The sequence below is a fragment of the Symphodus melops genome (assembly GCF_947650265.1).
Source record: "Symphodus melops genome assembly, chromosome: 22".
Taxonomy (NCBI): Eukaryota; Metazoa; Chordata; class Actinopteri; order Labriformes; family Labridae; genus Symphodus; species Symphodus melops.
Window position 1 is genome coordinate 18,953,881 of NC_136712.1, and position 13,832 is coordinate 18,967,712.

Here is a 13,832-nt window from a genome sequence, read left to right on the forward strand (position 1 = left end):
CGAGAGAGAGAGAGGGAGAGAGAGGGAGAGAGAGGGAGAGAGAGAGAGAGAGAGAGAGAGCCGGTGCACCACGGGGTGCGCATTCAAACTGACCAGCGCGTGTCTGTGAGAGCTCAGACACTTTCCTCAGTCTGCACATCATCACCCAACACCGCCGTGACTGCAGCTGACCGCGCGAGCCGGTAGGTTCCTTCCTCTTCATCTTTTCCATGAATTTACGCAGAGGTGTCTCCTCGCGCATGCAGATCCGCAGCGGACGTTTCTGTTGAATTAAACCCGAACATCGCTGCGTATTTTCGGGTCAATCTCAGCAGAATGGGATGTTTCCTGCCTCATAGGGGGGCTTTCTGCTGTCTCATTCATAGTCTGCATTTTTAACGAAAACATGCATTCAGGTTCTCAGATTTAAAAAAAAGGGTTCTCCGGCAGGAATGCTTTAATGTGAGCTCAGGTTGCATCCATGGGGTAAAGTCTCCGGAGCGCAGCGCAGACTGGAGAGGCATGTGTCCGTGTGCTGCAGCGTGAGGCTGCACGGGGCTGAAAAGTTTCATACGAGGCAAAATGTGCACACGTGTGCTTTTATCCTTAAATATAAAGACCAGACTGGTAATTTGCTGTTTTTTTAATTTATTTTTATTATTTATTTAGTCAAAGTTTGCAAAACTCTTCCTGCAATATTGTAAATTTAACGAAGTTTCGTGCGGCTCAATTTAAGTTATAACTCAAATAAGACAGAATAAAATAAAGTTCGTCATAAAATAAATCAAAAGTTTAAAAAAAAGCAGCTGTTGCTATTATTCTTCTACATTGTGTGCTTGTGTGTTTTTGTCATGCAGCCTAGTTTCATCCCAAAGCGTCACATACCGACGCTTGTCAGGTCCTCAGTGTCTAATGTACAGTAGAGGCGCGAGTTTAACCCTCTCGTGCCTCAATATAAACAATGATGTAGATAAAGAGAGAAGGTTGAGTTTTCCCCAAACATGTTTTTAATGGAGCAAACTGAAAGTCCTGTGTTGATGTGAATCACACTGCTTCATGAGAGATCTTAAAGTCTGTCGACCTGGGATGAGAACGGGTTTGTTCCCCTCATAGATTCTGATTTCTCCTCATTTCACAGACCAGCACACACTCTTTAAGATCTGCAGGCTGCACGTGAAACACTCAGGTGCACTTTAATTTTCTGTGTCCACATGTAGCAGAACAGGAGGAGGAGATGCTCTGCACTCAGTGTACTGTGATGAGAATAAGACAAAGAGGAGAGAGAGACGCTCTGATTCTACATTTATCAGAGACTCTGCTGCTTCACACACACACACACACACACACACACACACACACTCTTTACTGTCTGCTGGATCTGTCCTGGCTCATGCTGAAGCTGACGGAGGGTTTCTTCTTCTTGCATCCCTGGGCTTCAAAATAAATCGTGATGGCTTCATTTGTGACCTTTTGCAATGAACTGACAGCGATTCATCAAATCGATCATATTTACAGTATGAAACTTTCTCACTCAGTGCTGCTGTGCACACAGTGGATCCAAAGAACGTGCAGAACACGAATCAGACAAATCTACTTTTCATATCGCCACATAAATACGAACCCGGCTGGCCGATATGAGCATGTCACGTACAATCGGCTGATTTTATGGCAGGTATGTGCCGATATCCTTCGATATATTCACCAGTTAAATCGTGTTTAATTTGAGTTTCATTGTGTTAAAGCAGCTGTTCTCTTTCACTACAACGCATTCCCTTTCCTCTGAGTCTAAAGGTAGTGAAAGCTCGTGGCTCTGTTTGAGGTTTGACTTCAGCGTTCGAGTCGAGACACAAGACGATTTTAAAAACGTGTCAGACGACGTCCGTGAGCACGGGTTCAATCTGCACCCGGTCGCTCGATGACTGCATGCAGGACGATTGGTGTCGTCAGCTGGCTGTCCCGGCTTGTAGCAAAAATCAAAAAACTTAAAAAAATAATATAATTAAAAAATTAGCTGCTCTTCTTTTTTTTTTTAAATTATTTGTAACTATTCGCTGGTAACGGTTGGTGACGCTTCCCAGGGACTCTTGTTTAAAACTTTTCTCTTTTTTTTTGTCCCTTTTCAAATAGTGACGCAGAAAAAAAATATTTAGTTTTTTCTGTTAATTGCAGGTGATTTAGATTTTTAAAAAAGCACACACAATGTCTTTGTTGGTTGAGCTCACACAGAGTTAGGATGTGAGAAGAACGAGCGTTGAGAGCGATCTGACCTGCTTTTTCAGCTTTTCAGTGATGGCCTTTTTTTTTCTGTGAGGATGATGTGATGTAGAAAACTCCATCCTGGCCCGATGTGTTTGAGTCTCACAGCATCTGTTAATGCATCTCTGTGTCACACTGTCACCGTCACACTCTGACAACAGCAACACATTTAAATATGCATGCACAGGCCTGCACACACACACACACACACACACACACACACAGCAACCTGCGTGCACGAAACACACACATGCAATATTCACTCTTGAAACACATCCACAAAGCATGCTGGGATTTGCCCGTGAGGAACTGCGACTGTGTGAAGTGTGTGTCTGTCAGTGTGTGAGGTTGCAGTGAATGAACAATTGAGATGGCGCGCTGACATCACACCGCGGTCCAGGTGGACTTTGCCAAAGCTCGCTCCCCTAAATTATCACCTCCATCTCCCAGAATCCCCGGCTCCTCGGCACTTCTCTGCAGCTCGAGCCTCCCAAAAAAAAAGAGCCGCACAGCTGAATCCACGTTTAATAGGAAACACACACACACACACACACACACACACACGCAGGCCTCACACACCAGAGAGCGACACGGAGAGGAATCTATCAATTTAGAGGATTATTTGATTCCTCCCTAGCAAGAAAATGTAATGAAAAGAACAAAGTGGGCATGACAGTGTGTGCAGGAAACAAGCTTTCAAAGCGCAGAAACTGAAGAACATTTGTAGATAATAAATCCTTTGAGGTCTTTGGGCTTCAATGTGCCGCCTGATTCTGCAGAACATCCACTTTTCATTTAGTTTCTGATTGAATGTTTCTACTCGGGCTCTCTGTTACGTTCAAACATGAGACTGAACACGAGCTAACAGGCGCTCCTGTACCACGGAGGCTGCAGGGGATGCAGCGTTTAAGAACAGCACAGTTTACACTGACCTGAACGCATCGCTGACAAACGATTAAACACACGGCTGTTTGTCACACCCCGCCAAAATAAAGGTTTTGCATTCCTTTAATATCCCAGTTTTTCTTTAAACGGTCTGTCAGGCGATGTGGGAGAGATAGTTTTTCTCAGGTTAGATTTACTGTAACATTAATCTTTATCATCGTTATCTTATTGATTTGATGCTTGTTTATAGATTCTTCTTAAATATGTAAAACTGCAAAAAGCTCTACATTGAGCGCAAAGTAATTCATCCTGTGATACTGTAGATTCTAAATCCTCTTCCCCTCCATGTTCCTCTGACATGTGTCTCTATCCGTCTCCAAACCCCCCAATGAGGAGAAAAGTCCGTCCTCTCCGTCTTCTGCCTGCTCCACTTTTCAGAAAATGTGTGCTTTTCCCTTCATGACATCACAAAGGGCAGTAGCCCCTCCCCCAGGTGGGTGACACTCCCACAGCTAGGTGTTTGTTCTGCCCTCTGAGTCTGCCTTCTCACCGTAAACAATAGGACATGGAGCCAGAAAGCAGCGAGTACACCCGAGCCCTTCCAGAGAGGGGGCGTGGCCAGACACAGCTCATTTACATATTTAAAGCTACAGACACAGAAACAGCCTGTTCTGAGCAGGGCTGAAATAGAGGGGTTTATAGACATGATCAAATACAGGATCAGAGTGGATTTACAACAACACACTTCACACACATGAAGAGGAGCTCTGATACTGATTTCACCTGAAGAGGAGGAGATCATGTGACCTTTAAAGAGAAATAAAAACACTATACAAAGATGAAAGATGGACTACAGGCCACAGGTTTTGTTTTTGATAATTTTATAAGGAACTGTTTGTAATTTGACCTTTACAAAAATAACATAAAACACAAAAACTAATTACAGTGAGAAACTCTTTTGTTCAAATTATTTGGAAAAAATAGTAAAACTTTGTAGATCACAATCAAAAGGTGGCTAAAGAAACCCTTTAATAAAAGGACATCAAATACTTTGATTTTTTCGTTCTTCTTTGTTTTTTTTCTGAATCAAATTTGTAACATGTTTTTTTTCTAAAAGCTTTCTGTATTTAGATCAGGTTATTAAATGGTTAAACAGCAGTCTGCTTGTTTGCAAAAAATATGGAAAAGTTCATTTCCATAGTTAACAAAAAAAAAAAGTGAAAAACATGAATGAGGCCAAAATCTTCTGATTCTTCGATTGAAGGGGCCTCAAATGGCCCTCAGGCCGCCATGTGGACACCCCTGAGTTAAAGACGTGAGGATGTTTTGCACTATTTTAATTTGTTAAAAAAAAAAAAAAAAAAAAGGGTCGTACCGGTCCGTGGAATCGCTTCACTTGATGTATCTCCTGGTTTTTTTTTCATATTTTTATATCGAAGCCGAGACATCCCTCTCTTTTGTTCAGGCTCCTTCGTTAAAGTCTGACTCCATTTATGTCTCATGTTAAAACAGAGTGTGTAGCTGTGTGTGTGTTTCAAGCTGTTTCATTTTTACACTTAAAGACGTTTCTAATGAACAGTTTTCCATCTTTAAAGATTCGTATGAGACTTTGTGAAACCTGTTCTCTCTCCTTTTTACAGAGTGAAAAGTGGAACAATAATTTCCTGTCTTCCACGCACTCATCACGTCGACTCTGTGTTTCCTCTCAGGCGCAGACGAGCAGCAGAGAAGAAGAAGAAGAAGAAGAAGAGGGGGAAAAGGAGGGAGGTGATGTTCTCCTCTCGGCTCACTGTGAGCTCAGCGAGGGTTTGAGTCTGACAGCAGCAGAAACCCCAAAACTATCCAGCCAAAAAAAAAAACAAAAAAAAAACAACCCACAGAAGAAGCAGCTCTACCTCAGCGGCTGCCTCCTCGCTCTGCTCCACCTCGCTCTCCTCTGCCCTCTGTGCCATGGCCTTCACCCTGTCAGAGATCATGGCAGCGCGGCGGCAGCAGCAGGCTCAGACTCAGGCTCAGTCTCACGCTCAGCGAGGCAGCAGGACCACCGTGGAAGTGGACGAGTACAGCACCAACCCCACGCAGGCCTTCACCTTCTACAACATCAACCAGGGACGCTTCCAGCCGCCACACGTCCACATGTGAGTGCACAACGACAACTGAGCTTTCTGCGTCTGTGATCATCTGAACCGACCGTCCAACACAAACCTTCCTTTTGTTAAATCCCCACGCTTCAGAAAAACTCGGCACATTTACTTTGAGTTTTTCCAGGTTTAAAACAGAAGATCAGCTACTCTCATTTTTATAACATTTATAATTTATCATGATTTACCTCTGAACAAAAGCTAAAAATAAACAGTAAATCAAAGTAATTATTGCCTAATCCTGAGATGCATACGTGCAGTGTGGGCGTGTCCAGACTTCAGGACTTTTAGATTTTGTAGTTTGATATTTTGTGTCCAACCGTGCGACAGATGTGTCATTCTGCAGAAGTCAACACTTCACAGTGTCACCAATAGAGGGCGCTTGTTAAAGTCATTATCAGGTGTTGGGCATCCAGTTAGTCTGATGTCATTTCCTGTCTGGGGAAAGGAAGCATGCTGAGCTGAGCAGGTGAGCGATGGTGTTTGAACGTCTATCTCCTCACACTGAACGACTTCTTTGACTTTGGCAGGATTAAAGACGAAGTTTAAAAATGTGTGGAGATCTGCTCCGTGTTCAGAAAACAGGAAATCCTCCTTCAAGAAAAGATCCGGTTTAGTCTTAATTAATCTGCGTAAAGTTGAGTGAAAATGATAAAAACTGTTGACTGTTAAAAGATCTGGCTCCGTCAAACATCCCGTTACTTTCCTGACATTAAAATCGAGGAGATGAAACTCTTCTCCTGAACTCTCCGTGTACGTCTTTACTTTGTGACTCGCTTCTCACCGTCTGTCCTACATGCATCTTCTCTCTGGTTGTGGGGTGCCGAGGACGAGGAGGGGGAGGAGGGTGTTAGCGTACCTGGAGGAGAGCTCACTAAAGTGGGCCATGGTTATTCACCAGCTCCCCTCTTCCCCCTGGAGACCCCGTCGTTCTGCACGCCGTCTGGAAGTCCCACAGGACGCCGCTCTTTTTCTATATCTGCGCTTTATTCTTTCTCTGTCTCTGCACATTTCTCTTTCTGCCTCTCTCTCTCTCTCTCTCCCCGCGCCGCTCTTTTATTGTGGCCTCTCGCTTCTCCCCACGTCTCCTCCATTTCCTGCTCTGCCTCAGTCTGTGGGGAGGATTTTCTGCGGGACTCTGATTCAAACTTCTTTCACTGTCAGCGTCTTTCCGCAGAGACTCGGCACGCAAGGCTTCGTCTTTCTCCTTTCTTCTTTCAGAACAGCCGCAGTGACCCCTTTTCACTTCCTCTCTCTTTAACTTTCTCCATCTGCTCTTCTGCAGGGTGGACCCGATGCCCCACGACACGCCCAAGCCGCCCGGCTACACCCGCTTTGTGTGCATCTCAGACACCCACTCCCGCACAGACGCCATCCAGATGCCGTACGGCGACGTCTTCATCCACGCCGGAGACTTCACCGAGCTGGGGCTGCCCTCGGAGGTCAAGAAGTTCAACGACTGGCTAGGTCAGCATCTTTCAAAGTTGTGTTTATGGATTTGGAGCGGGTCAGGGGCCTGCTTTATGTAACCGGGTCCCCCGTGTGGGGATGTGTTAATAAGGCCGGGGTCACAGCTCGGCTATATTTACCCGCTCGGAGGAAAACTTCACATGGAGGGAGATTCTTTTAATCTCAGCGCTGCACCAAACGCGCCTCCTTCTCTGTGATTTAAAGAAGTGTAGCGCAGGATTCACTCGTTTTTACAACAGAAGCTCTGAATCAAAAATCTCTCTTTCTTCACTTTTCATTCTTTCCGACAGCACGCCACACGTTTAGACAATAGATTCCCTCTCTCACTTCTTCTCTGAATGGCTGCTGTTGAGTTCAGGGACGCTTCAGGAACGTCAGCGATTCGAATCAGCCTCTGAAAAGCTGTTTCTTTGTTGTTGTTGTTTTTTTTTAAACGTAACAAGCAGAAATATTTCCTCTGTCTGCTCTTTGTGTTTGTCCTCTGCGCTCAATTGTCTGACGAACAGAGCTCATGAATGCAGCGCTTTGTGGCCACTGATTCTCAAATCCTTGAGGAGCTCCTTGAACACACCACAAAAGAAAATTACTTCTCTGCTCCTTCCAGCGCTCCCTCTCCACGACGATAACTTTGACGAAGTGAAGAAAAGTTGACTGAATGTTCTTTGCAGTGGACAGGAAGTGATTTATTTCTTTTATTTTTTGAGCTGAAACAAAGACAGCTGCTCTGTGGTGGTGTCTAGATGTTCTGAATAGGGGGTTTGTGTTAAAGTGTGATGTGGTGCAGAGCGGGTCTGTTTCGGGTTAAACTCCTCCGAGCTCCGACAGAGAGCAGAGAAGCCGATGAACCCCGACAAAAAAAAAAAAACGCTGAAACAAACCAGAAAATCACAATCATGAGTTTTCAAAGACGCCCCGAGGAACACGAGTGAGACGCAGAAACACAACGTGCATCACAAAGAGCGGACAGCGAGGAGGCGCTGGGAGCCGAGTGCATGTCTGGGTTTGAGAGCGGAGGCTGCAGTATGGAGGGGGCGGAGCCAAACAGCATTTTGTTTTGGTTTCATGTTGGTGCTCAAGGGGCGACATCGACTGGATCCAAAAGTCGAATAATCTTTCTTTAAAAAAGGTTTTCGGTTTTTGGAGGGGGAAATCTGCAAAAGCAGGTCTACTTGAGTCCGGACTGAAGGAGGTCACTGATCCAGTCCGGACTCAAGGAGGTCACTGATCCAGTCCGGACTCAAGGAGGTCACTGATCCAGTCCGGACTGAAGGAGGTCACTGATCCAGTCCGGACTCAAGGAGGTCACTGATCCAGTCCGGACTGAAGGAGGTCACTGATCCAGTCCAGACTGAAGGAGGTCACTGATCCAGTCCGGACTGAAGGAGGTCACTGATCCAGTCCGGACTGAAGGAGGTCACTGATCCAGTCCGGACTGAAGGAGGTCACTGATTCAGTCCGGACTCAAGGAGGTCACTGATCCAGTCCGGACTGAAGGAGGTCACTGATCCAGTCCGGACTGAAGGAGGTCACTGATTCAGTCCGGACTGAAGGAGGTCACTGATCCAGTCCGGACTGAAGGAGGTCACTGATCCAGTCCGGACTGAAGGAGGTCACTGATCCAGTCCGGACTGAAGGAGGTCACTGATCCAGTCCGGACTGAAGGAGGTCACTGATCCAGTCCGGACTGAAGGAGCTCGGACAGATTATTAAGAGCTCGACTCTTCTTAAGTCCTGCAGGGTTTCTGGAGCGAAAAAAGCAAAACTGAGCCTCAAACGTCCAAATTTTCAGTTTTTTTTAAAGATTACTGTAAGGGGGCTTTTCCCTTTTTTTCAGAGTTAGGACAGAGTGAGGAATCAGAGGGAAGCGAGCGAGAGAGGGCGTAGGGAACGACCTGTGGGAAAAGAGCCGCAGGTCGGACTTGAACCCTCCGTACATGGGGTGAAACCAAACTGCTCGGCTCCGTGAAATCTTTGAACATATTCTGAGCTGCTCTTCAAAGGAGTTTATTAAATTCAGTCAAACCTCATTTTAGATTCATTTTGAGATGTTATACTTTTAGCATGTAGCCTCCTCTGTCGTGCATCTACAGGTGTCCATTTGTCCGTGTGGACACCTGTGTTTGCACGAGTACACATAGTGCACGCCATGCATTCCTCCTCCCAGGTTCTTGTCTTACTGGTCGCTGTAAACGTCTCCACATGTCACGAGTGTGACTTCTTCTGTTTGTGCATAAACTCTGCAGCTGTCTGCGTTCAGATGAAGGTCTGATAAAAGCTCCGCTAGATGTTCTCTTCTGTGAGTCTTAAAGCTCATTGGTCACTTTGACCAGTACAAACACGTGAAGGTCGTTTCCCTGTTCACCCTCAGAGTGTCGTCTTCATTTAAGAAGTTCGTGCAAATCTCTAATCGAATATAAGAGACAGGAAATCTGTCGCAGAGCGGCTTATTTAGCGCTGAGATGAATTTCCTCCGGAACATTTCCTTTTGTTGGAAGACATGTCGGAGCGCAGTCTCGCCTTCTTTGACTTTCTGCCTCGGCAGCCTGCGAGCGTCTTATCTCTGCTGCGAGTCGGGAGCGAGTGTAAGTCTTATCACCGCTCACTGATATCAGCAGGAAACCGCCAAGTAGTGACCTCGCGGGAAGTCGTGTGTGCGCGAGCGAAAACTGTCGAATCTGTGAATCTACATCCGTCCCTGCTATCATCTCCATCATCCTCACCGTCCACGTCATCAACACCCGTGTGTGTGTGTGTGTGTGTGTGTAGGGGGGAGATGAGGGGGAGGACTTGCAGTCCTTACACACACACACACACACACACACACACACACACATACGAGCTGCAGGGAGCGCAAGCTGCAAATCCGCTCGCCCGCACTCCAGCGGCGAGAAAGTCGACGGGAGAGACGGGGAAGAAAAGATAAACCGAGCCAAACGCGCCTGCTGCCGCCTCTGAAGTCGCTCTCTCTCTCTCTCTCCATCCCTCGCTCGTCCTCCTCTTCCTCCTCACATATAAATATTTATAATCTGGTCTATTCCTGTTCTTTCTCTCTCGCTCCTCGTCTCTGACACACACACACACACACACACACACACACACAGCTGATTCTGTCGATGAATGTAACTCCTGCTGTGACGTCGTGTGCTGATTTACGCTCAGATCAGGTTTTCATTACTGACTTGCTTCAGACTAATCCTTGTTCAGGTGTCCGCTCCTGAACGTCTTCTTCCTCTTCTCCGTCTCTCCTGGTGTTTCAAACTCGTCGACCTTCTCCACGCGGCGGCCTCTTTCCTCTGATGTCACGCTCACAAATCACCTCTCTGCGGTTGAGCAGCGGTGAGGAGACGGTGGATCACTTTGGCATCGGGCCGAGGTCAACTCGAGGGAAGTGCGTACGGCTTCACAGCACCTTCAGTGGGCTCGTCTGTGTTCTGTCTGATAGGACGGGGAGAGAGAGAGAGAGAGAAACTTAACGTAACGTTAGCTTGTTTCGTTAGCTTGTTTCGTTACTGGTTGTGTTTCTGGTTTCAGGTTTACGAATGAATCAGTAAAGTCATCTCTTCCCTCCGTCCACGAGCTTCAAGCTTCTCTGGAGTTTGGAGCCTTTTAAATCTATCTCAACCCGCGTCAAATTAAAAATTGCCTCGTCAAATTTACCCGCAGATTATCGACGCCACGGTGACGGCTGAATACACAGAGAGATGGCAGCCGTGTGAATGTGTTGAATTGTCTCCCCTCCGTCACCTTTCTTTCTTTAGTGCCGATTCCCCCCCCCCCCCTCCCCCTCTCCCCCGTTCAGCCCTCATTGTGGCAGCTCTCTCGGATTGTTCTCTCAGCCCTTATTTTTAGCAGGAAGTCAGTCGGCTCTCGGGGGCCGCTGGCAGACGCTCAAGGCTTTGTCAGGGATGGCGAGCGCTGCAGGAGGGGAGGGGGGGAAGAGGAGCGAAGAAGAGAGGAGGAGATGAAGTCTGTGCAGGAAGTTTGAAAATGAGGAGATGGCAGGAGACGAGGAGGAGGGAGACAGTCCATTAGGAAGGCTGCCTTACCTGGACGAACACGTAGCCTGTCATCGTCATGGTGATGCAGCTGTCAGTCATTACGTGTGTGTGTGTGTGTGTGTGTGTTGCAGGAACGACACACTTCTTGATCCTGCATGTGCAGACTGTTCCATGTGTCTCATTATTTTATTTTAGTCCATAATTATTTACAGTCTGTGGTCCGAACCGTCCGTCCACCAGAAGCGCCGTGTTTTATTTCAAAATAAAAGCACGGATAAATTCAAAACAGCACGTAAAGTACTCTCAGCTTGAGACTGTAAAAAAAAAAAAAGCATAACAATTAATTTTTTTTTAAATGTGACATGCAGTGATTTCAAACGTGTTTAACGATGCGTTTGATTAAAATTACCAATAAAAAAGATGAAGTGATTAAAGATGAAATATTCAGTGTGTGTCAGCTGCAGTGTAAAGCGAAGGAACAAGAGGAGGTTGTTGTCGATGCTTTTTGTCTGTCACGCTTGCTGAATCATCTTTAGTCTAACTTTCATGGCGTGTGTGTGAAGGCCAAACGCTGTTTTCTGATGGGCGGCGTGTTCTGCCTGACGGTTTAACCGTGCAGCTGTGAGCGGCGTCAGCGAGGGTTCAGAGGTGAGCGGCGGGTTGTGGGGATGAAGGCTGATTACGCAGGACAGGTGAGAGGAGGGGGGGGGGGGGGGGGGGGTAGACAAGGAGCTCACGAGCGGCAGCAGCAGCTCTTCACTGCAATTGTCTCCAATAATGGCCTCTTTGATCAGCTGTTCAGCACACACACACACACACACACACACACACACACACACGTGGGTTTCGTAAGCCGAGCGAGTGTTTGCGTGTTTGTTTGTACTCGCCGGCCTGGCTTGCAGACTTGAGTGGCGTCTCTCTTCATGCCGTGCGAGCGGGCGGATGTTGTTTTTAAATATGGATCTGATTTAGCCTCCGAGTCGATTCAGGGTCAAGAGAGGAGCCGCTTTAATCCTTCTCCTCCTCGCTCCTTCTGTCTGCGTGACTTCAGGAAAGTTCAGATTAATTAACAAACGACGCTGTTCTCTCTTTTTCAGCGTGTTAAATTTTAAAGACGCCATCGGGGCACTTCCTGTCTTTTCTGAATGACACGTGGATAAAGCTCGTTCTGAATCTTGGGGTTGGCAAACAGCAAATACCAGTGGTTAGCTCGTGCTAGCGTGCTAGTTTATCTCTGGCCACGCCCCCTCTCTGGAAGGGCTCGGGTGTACTCGCTGCTTTCTGGCTCCATGTCCTATTGTTTACGGTGAGAAGGCAGACTCAGAGGGCAGAACAAACACCTAGCTGTGGGAGTGTCACCCACCTGGAGGAGGGGCTACTGCCCTTTGTGATGTCATGAAGGGAAAAGCACACATTTTCTGAAAAGTGGAGCAGGCAGCAGACGGAGAGGACAGACTTGTCTCATCATTGGGGGGTTTGGAGACGGATAGAGACACATGTTAGAGGAACATGGAGGAGAAGAGTTTGAGCCTTTAATTTCGCCTGTAGTTTTCAAAAAGCTGATTTTGGACTTTCAGAGCACTCATTGAATCGAACCTTTTCACTCTGATACGTCACCTGACTGTCGTTCACTCCTGAGTTTCACCTTTTAAAGGAAATAGTTCTGTAGTTTAGTTGTTGCAGCTTTGCGTGCGTTCAGATAGTGAAATGCATAAACTGGCTTTTTGTGTGGAGGTGTCAAACAGATGTAGTCTCTGAAGTGTGTTTCCTAATATAAAAGAACCTCAGGCCCCTCTCTCTCTCTCTCTCTCTCGCTCGCTCGCTCGCTCTCTGACTCTGGGTTTGGAGGTCTGCAGCCTTTAGCGTCTCTGCTACATCTCTTTATTTAGCGCTGGCTCGACTCTGTTCCCCTCCGCTGTTGAATAATAGATAAGTGACGGCCATGATGCGATTGCCGTGTGTGCACTTTAAATGCGTGTGTTTTCTCTCTGCTCTGCACCTGCCTGCCTCCTCCTCGTGTTTTCGTGTCTTTTCTGCCCCTCGATCTCGATCCTGTGTCAGATGTTTGAACCCCTCCACCTCCCCGAGCGCCCCTTCGGACCTCGCCTTCACCTCCCCGGCTCCCTCGTCCTCCTCCCTCGCAGCCCTCGGCTTAGTAACCAGCGAGAGCATTAAACTTTCATGACTGCTGTCTTATTCTGGCACGCTCTTCTTCCCTCCTTTCTTTCTTTCTCTCCCTTCTCCTCTTCCCTCCCTGTTACCTACCTTCTCCCCACTCTCCCTCTCTCATGGTTACTCAGCGGTGAGTGCAGCCGGAGGAGAGCGTAGCGAGGAAGTTTGACTCTCCCTTTTTTTTTTTTCTCTCTTTTTACATCGTGAAACTCGTCAGAATTTCAAGTGACTGCAAATTTAAGCAAACCATTTCCCATCTGTCCCTCAATGAATCTGTGTCTTCTGTTTGCACACTTGAAAGACTGTTCCCTGTGTGTGTGTGTGTGTGTGTGTGTGTGTGTGTGTGTGTGTGTGTGTGTGTGTGTGTGTGTGTGTGTGTGTGTGTCTTCCTGCAGCCTCTGTGGATGTCACCCATTAAACGATGCAACTCTTCCCCCGTCTCAGATTTGTTTTCTGGGTCAGCGTCAAGCGCATGTAATTTGATGTTCTCATAGCTGTTGCTGAATTAAGCAGTCGCCTCTCCTTGCAGAATAGAAACACACACACACACACACACACACACACACGCACACACACACACGCACACACACACAGAGAAAGTTAAATGAAGAGGTGTATCAGCGAGCGTGTTGCAGTGCGAGTGGCTAAATGAAACATGGGGATGGCGAGGCGTTCACAGTCTGCAGCCTCAGTCACTGCAGGCGGAGACAAAGACTCTGATGAAACTTTGATCTGTTACTCATGAAAACTTAAATATCCTGAGGTGCAGCAGCGGTGCGTGCAGCCGCCTATGTTTGACTTCTGGTGACAGATTCAGGTTTAACATGCACGTTTGGTAAAGACTCTCAGAGTCAGCTCTGCGTCGTGTTGTCGTGGTTTGGAGGCGTCGTCGTGTTTCATGCAGCAGGTTATGTGACTTTACTTCGTCGTT

At 47.0% G+C, this 13,832-nt stretch overlaps 1 protein-coding gene across 1 annotated transcript in view; it reads left to right on the forward strand.

The window, feature by feature from the left end:
- The first annotated feature begins 63 nt into the window (after nt 1-63).
- Nucleotides 64-13,832, forward strand: part of mpped1 (metallophosphoesterase domain containing 1) — a 53,968-nt gene continuing 40,199 nt past the window's right edge. Inside the window, exons 1-3 of the mRNA XM_079335414.1 lie at nt 64-182; nt 4,830-5,258; nt 6,547-6,728. Of these exons, the coding sequence (XP_079191540.1) occupies nt 5,071-5,258; nt 6,547-6,728 (370 nt within the window). The 5' untranslated portion in view covers nt 64-182; nt 4,830-5,070. The remainder of the gene's footprint in view (nt 183-4,829; nt 5,259-6,546; nt 6,729-13,832) is intronic.